At 36.7% G+C, this 7160-nt stretch overlaps 1 protein-coding gene across 8 annotated transcripts; it reads left to right on the plus strand.

The window, feature by feature from the left end:
- Positions 1 to 3122: 3122 nt before the first annotated feature.
- LOC113274588 (IAA-leucine resistant 2) lies at positions 3123 to 6080 on the plus strand. 8 transcript variants are annotated; one of them, XR_003323087.1, is made up of 4 exons: positions 3124 to 3263; positions 3393 to 5004; positions 5086 to 5151; positions 5217 to 6080. XR_003323087.1 is itself a non-coding variant. In XM_026523972.1 (2 exons), exon 2 carries the CDS (start codon positions 3742 to 3744, stop codon positions 4888 to 4890), a length of 1149 nt encoding a protein of 382 aa, XP_026379757.1. In that variant the 5' UTR covers positions 3123 to 3263; positions 3396 to 3741; the 3' UTR covers positions 4891 to 6080. The 8 variants fall into 8 exon arrangements, 3 of the variants coding, with proteins under 3 accessions (XP_026379757.1, XP_026379755.1, XP_026379758.1); XR_003323085.1 differs by having other exon boundaries at positions 3393 to 5151; XR_003323086.1 differs by having other exon boundaries at positions 3393 to 5151; positions 5240 to 6080.
- The last annotated feature ends 1080 nt before the right edge of the window (positions 6081 to 7160 follow it).

The raw sequence follows: 7160 nt of genomic DNA on the forward strand, positions 1-7160 counted from the left end.
TAATGGTGAGCTCTGATACCAACACTGTAGCGCCCCCTAAGCTAGCAGCTGACTAATCCAAGAGATTAATTATCAAGTGAGGCACTAACGATCTAAAACATCTATTTAAACAATAAGAAAGGAGTTCTAATCAAAGATTAACCCGAATCTAAACCCTCTCTAAAAAAATTACAAGAACTCCTCTCATATGATACATATTCAGTAGTGAGTTGGTTTACAAATAGAATATAAACACAAAATAAACATAGCGGAAGCTAACCAACTAACGAAACCAACTCCTCGAACTTTCATCGCCACGTGCACCACTTGATCTGAATCTGTCACTGAAACTGAAAGTGGGAATTGAGTGAGCACATCATATCGATGGGTGCCCAATAGAAATAACAACTAACTTTCAAGTAATCACTAAAATGATTTGTAAACAATGCAGGTTTTGTTAAAAACCGATAAAACACGGAAACACAGTAAAGCATATTAAAATAATAGTATTACTGAAAATATAAAGTTTTACCAACCAATAAACCGGCACACATTCACAACATAAATAATAGCTGAGTGACGTCTTCCTTCGGAGTAGCAAGGCATGACTGTTGCGGATTCTTCAATGATCATTAAAGCGCCCATGAGGTTTTCGTCCTCAAGTCATAAACTATATGTACCTTACCAGTACCTTTTTCTACGCGCACTATACATATAAAGTATCTAAAGAGACCTAATGGTAACAACATTATATCCGATCGAAGTGCTTACACAGTTGAGAGCCCCCTTTACCGTCCCCGCGTAAATCCAACAATCTTATATAAGATTCTCAACATCATTCTCTCTAAATACCAAAACATAACATAATAGCTTTTGAAAGTAATTTAAAATAACAGTAAACATTCATGTATGAGACATGCATTGCCCGTACACAAATAGGGAAAGTAATATTCGGTGACACGAGTACACACCTAGATAGTTTATTAGTTGGCAATAATTTTCACTCCTTTAGCGCATAAATATATATATATATATATATATATATAACTTTTGGGAAACCACATCACACACCAATCAAAATGAAACCTTCTCCCTTTCATGCTAACAATAAGTAAAGATTGTAACCACTTTTCCAGTCAATGGAAATAATCACTTTTTGAAAATAAGTAAATACTCCCAAAACGCAGATATTAGTTGTTTCTAAAGATCCAAGCCCAACCCAAAATGTAAAAAAAAACTAGTTTGTATTACACACAGATAATACATGCATACACTATCATATAGTAACAAATATATGCATGAATTTCACAAAAGATAGATTTGTAAAACAATAATGAATACAAGAGATTTCGTTATTAGGGCTGTCAATGGATAAAAATCCGTCGGATATTGGCAATACCGATAAGGTTAAGGTTAAGGGTTATCGGATATCCGGTATCCGATAATATCCGTCGGTATTCAAAAATTCAATATCGATAAGGTTAAGGATAAGCTATCGGATATCGGATATTACTCCGTTAATTTCCGTTATCTACTCATGATACAAAAAACTTCCAATAATTTCCGATAATTTTCGTTAATATTCAATAATTTCCGATAATTTCCGTTAATATTCGATAATTTCCGATATTTACTTAGGAGAGACGTAATCAAATGGCTAAAGAGTAAACCTAAAGGGTATTAGGTATCGAAAATTTCTGAAAATTTTATGATATAGTTATACACTAACGATATCGGATATTAACCTAACGGAAACTCCCTTAGCCGGTACCGTTATGTTAATAAACGGATATCCGTTACGTTAAGGTTATCGGATATCGGATAGCCGTTATGTCGGATATTAACCTAACGGAATCCGGATGTTCGGAAACAGATACCGGATATCGAATATCCATTGACAGCCCTATTCGTTATCGATTCCCACCTCTTTTGATGACAAGCCTCGCCTACCTCGAAATGTTCAATCCAGTGGATCATCCTTTGGATCGATCGTTGTTAATAAAGAGTAATTGTTAATCACACAAGCACTCTAAGATATTATCCAAAAATCTCAAACAAGGCTCATATCATAATATCATACAATTCTCTAATTATAGTCTAAGTGAACTAACTAGTGTTATTCATTTAGAGATGGATTTGCTGATTTTATGTTGACATATCTAAGTCTGATGCATGTGTAACTCCTAGTTACATAATTCAGATGCATGTGTATCTGCAAGTTACACATGCTAATTAGATGTGTAACTTTTACTTACACATACTGATTTTGGGTACACATACCAATATGCATGTGTAACTCCTAGTTACACTAGTCATATGCATGTGTAACTGCTAGCTACACTAGCCAGATGAATGTGTATCTCCTAGTTACACATGTTATATGCATGTGTAACTCTCAGTTACACAATTCAGATGCATGTGTAACCGCTAGCTACACTAGTCAGATGCTTGTGAAACTGAAATATAAATTGTTTTATGTAATGTTCATTTTAATCGTATAAATACTGATTGCTTGTTGTTATATTTCAGGTTTTAGATAACTTCATAAAAGCTAATTGCTTAAACGTGGTAATGGTCTCGCTGGAACTGGAGTTGACGCTGAATACACAAGTCAGATGCATGTGTAACTCTCAGTTACACTAGATAGACACATATGTAACTCTCAATTACACTAAACAGATGCGTGTGTAACTTCTAGTTACACATGCTAAGAAATTATTGTAAATGAATATTAAAGTAATAATTTTTTTTTGTGTTTTTTTTTTGATGTCTATTTATTTGCATATATATACAAGTGTAACTTTGCATTACACATATCATAAGGATGTGTAACTTCTGGTTACACGTGTCATATGCATGTGTAACTTCTGTTTACACCTTCGCACTGTATTTTAATAATTTCGGGCCTACATTTAATAATTTTGGGCCTAAATTTAAATTTTATTTAATTATGGGCTTGACAATATGCATAAGGGTATCAAGATCTTTTAAAAACTCAGCCTAATTTCCCCTAAAATATATCATTTCTGGGTGACCCGTTTTTATCTTATTAGGTGACGCCCCTCTAACGAAATGTGACGCTCCAATAATAATCTTCAAACAAAAGGTAGGTGAGATAGAGGAAGAGGTCCAACACCACAAGTCCACAACTGAAGTGCTCTTGGATTTATAGTTGTTTTGGTTCGTCACAGTCGAAGAAGAAGAGAAATCGAAGCAGTGGCTTTCTTCTCCATCACAGCCGAAGTTAAAGTGTTAAATCGAGAAGCTATGGATCGTCAAAATGGGTTAGTACATGAAACCCACTTCCAATTATCACTGTTTAGCAACTTGCATTTTAGGGTTTACTAGAATTTTAAGCTTATTAGTAAAATTTTGTTTTTAGGGTTTATTGATTTTGTTTTTTTTTACTGTAGAAGCATGTAATTAGTGTTTCTAAGGTTGGATCGATCATCAAGAAAGAAAAGATTAGGATTTTTCCATCATGAATCAGGAAGTAATTGGTAAATTTGTAATCAACTTTATCAGATCTGCTGGCTTAGAAGAAACATTTATGAGGCGATATGGAGTCAATTCAATCATTGAAATTACACCAGTTCAATTTAACAAGTTCTTTTGCAAACCTCCAGAACAGATTTCTAGGCCAGATCCATCACCTGCATGCCCGATTACTCTCAGTAGTGTTGAATTAGACCTTCTTGCCCCATTTATGCAAACACTCATCGATTATGACACCCCAAGAGGTTTATCATTCTACAAACCTTCATGCTTTATTCATGGACTACTTTATCCACCTCATTAACCAATGACAACTTTATTAGATACTGTCCGAATTACCATCCCTATTATCTTCGTCTATATTATGGGATTCTGTTTTGGATACAATGCTTAAGGGCTCGCAGAGATGCACGCTGCTTAGGGTTTGCTGACTCTGCTTTTCTAGATTTCTTCACCACAACCTTCCCTCCAGAAAGCCTTCCAGTTTGTGGACCTCTCATGCTCTTATTTCAGTCTCTGTGTACTTCAAAGCCAGAGATAAAATCATTTGGACTTGTCGTCCCTGACCTTCCGAGTAAGCCTGGTCCAACTTACCGACATGAGTTTATGCAACAAGACATTAACTCCTTCCTACCTAACATTCCAGGTATCTTTGCTCTCATTCGAGACCTATATGATACCATTCATGATGATTCAGAAGGCAGAGTCTATCCTAATCTGGGTTGTCATACTCCAGTTCCTCCTGGCGCCAATGAACCTATTCAGTTTGGTTTCTGTAACTTTCCCATCCTTGCACAAAGGAATGATTTCGAAAAATATGCTCTATGCTCACCAGGTTTACAGTACCCATGCGAAGCATACAAGGGAATCAATCGATCCTTTTATGAGAAGTACAACTCTATCCCTTTCCCCGCACTCCATGCGGATGATAAATTAGCTGAATTTCCTGCATTCCTCCATCTGGATGGATCTCCTAAGTGGTTTGTGTCAATTGTGTTAATTGCTGCTAAAGCGGCAAAATTCTTTGAAGAATCAGGCTTTCTATCTGACTGTTCGCCTAAAGGCTTACCTATTAATCAGTATGTCTGCAACATTCAAAGACCGGATACCCTTCCTATTGCCCCCAGATATTCAGCTGACCCAAGCTCTCTAATCCAGTTCAGCTTACAGCTTTCTACAACTGTAAGAAAACCAATCCCTCTGATCAAAGCAATGGCCGCAAGCTGTCAGACTCGCATCAAAATGTACCATCAACATCCATATTTCGGAGCTTTTGGTGAACCTGTCGGCACAGGACCTTTTTGGGATATTCGCCCTGTTGAGACATCCTCGATCGACATCAACTCCTACCTGTCTTATGTTCAAATCATCAAGGAAATGCTGAAGGACGACATCAAAAGATCAAGAACATGCTGAAGGACATCTCGCTTTATCAAATTTTATTTAATTGTAAACTTGAAATTAAAGGATAGGAAACAGAAAAGATGTTAATATTTTAATCAGTTTTATGTTTACCGTTTTACTTACAAGGTTAGCTTATCTCAGCTTTTATCCTAAAGAGCTGTTCATAAAAATAAAAAAAAATAAAAAACTTTGATGTTTGGCTTGCAGATGGCTTAATACACAGAGACATGGAGGTTTGGTCAGTGAAGAGGATATTGCTTCGGTTTTAACAAGGTACAGTCCACCAACAAAACTAGCTCTACTTAAGGAAGTTGCTCAGTTTCCTGATGTGAAAATAGATTGGAATGTGTTGGTCAAGAAGATGACCACAGGTATCACTAATGCATGGGACATTTGGGTTAAACTGCCATAAACAGTAGAAGGAAAACCTGCGACGCCATTGCAAGATGGCGTTAGTGACTTGGAGTATGGGTTGGAAGCTTTTCTTCCTGCTACTGATGAAGCATCATTAGAGGCTGCTGCTTGTGTTAAGTTGCTGCTTGCTTCTGGTTTGCAAGATGATGCGGCAGGTTCTGCAACTGTAGAAGCTCTATTGACTATGAATAAACCTAGTTGGCAGGATCCTAAAAGTCCATTGGATGATCCCCAGGCATGCAGCTTAAAAGGAATAAATATTACTGTTCTATAGTTTCTGTACAAAAACAATGGGTGCCGCCTGCAGTGACAACAGCTTAAGGTTGGATGCAACTGTGTCAAGTGCTGGTGGCCAGCCTGCAAAAAGAAAAAGAAAACTCTGGAGAGCCTGGACAGCAGAGGAGAATAGTGGATTCATTGTTGCTGTGAAGAAATTTGGTGAAAGGAATTGGGCTCAGATTCTTTGGGCAGATATCAAGGATGATAGGACTTCTTCGCATTTAGTCAAGAGACGGACTGTCATAAGTAAGAGAAACAATGCTAACTCAAAAAAAAAGTGTAGGGTATGTGTGTTGGAGCTGGAAACACGTTGAAGGAAGAAAAGGTTCAGCACTCATCCAAGGAAGTAACTAAAAACTCATTCAAGGACAGCGAGATCAAGAACTGATCCTAAGAACTCGTCTAGGGAAGAACAGGTCAAGCCTGTAGATATGGGAATTGATTGTTATGCAGATATAGCCAAGGATGGCAAACAATATTTTGCCATATTCATAACGGGAGAATCTTAGCAATTTTGAGTTCCCAATTTTAGATATTAGGCTAGAGAACCAGCTGGGCCGGGTGTGCTACTGCATACCCATGCTTCAAGCTGGCCCATATAGGCTATATGGTGACTGCCGGTGAGAGTTACTTTTACCTTCAAATTTCAATCCTAGCTCAACATTCAAAAGACATAGTAAATCAGACTGGTTTTGCTTGAATTTAATAAAATTAGGGAGAGATGATTTGGGACAACCAAGAAACTTAAACAACATAATCCATTTAAACTAACTGCTGCCATATAATCAGCTTATTTATGATCACAAAAGAGAAGAAGACTACAAACTTAAAGACACTCACTCATGACAAGCATAAATAAAACCCATTTTAAGAAATAGTCCATAGAAGCTCGGGGTATCATTCCTTAATTATCTCTCCGACCAGAACGAGATGCAGTCGAGTGTGAAGCATCACAATAACCACGTAATATGTCGCCCTCTTCAGCAGTGAATCCTACAGAAGTAAGCATAGAAGGCCAACATTCACGAGTTATGATACGGATAGCTCTACAACATTCAATACCCAGATACATCTCTCCATCCACGAAGAAAAGTATGAACGATTTTTTGGGATCATGGTTTTTTTTGGGGACCATGGTTTTATTTTGGGTAAAGACATTAGAAGTAAATCTAGGTCATCCCTTATCTGGATATTCATATTAATACCTAAATTACTCTACTAATTAATTTTGGGTGATGATTAGTTAGTGTTAATAATAGTTAGTGTAATGATTAGTGAGATGATTAAGTTAAAGATAATTAGTGAGATTAAAAAATCAGATGGTTTTTTTTAAAGAAGTAGAATTATTGAGAGAGTAAAGTTAGAGAAGATGAAGAAGGAAAAACATGAAAAACGATGGATTTTACCAACCACAACCGGAGGAAGGGTATTTGGGTACCCAGGTGTGCTTCAAACTTAGATAATGTTGGTTGAATTGCTCCAAACTTTCATAAAAAATTTCATTTTTTATGTAAATTTGGGTCAGTTCGGTTACCATATGTCAAGAACATGTAACCGAACACACCTGAAAGTGTAGTTCGATTACGTTT

Source organism: Papaver somniferum, chromosome 4 (assembly GCF_003573695.1).
Source record: "Papaver somniferum cultivar HN1 chromosome 4, ASM357369v1, whole genome shotgun sequence".
NCBI classification, from domain to species: domain Eukaryota; kingdom Viridiplantae; phylum Streptophyta; class Magnoliopsida; order Ranunculales; family Papaveraceae; genus Papaver; species Papaver somniferum.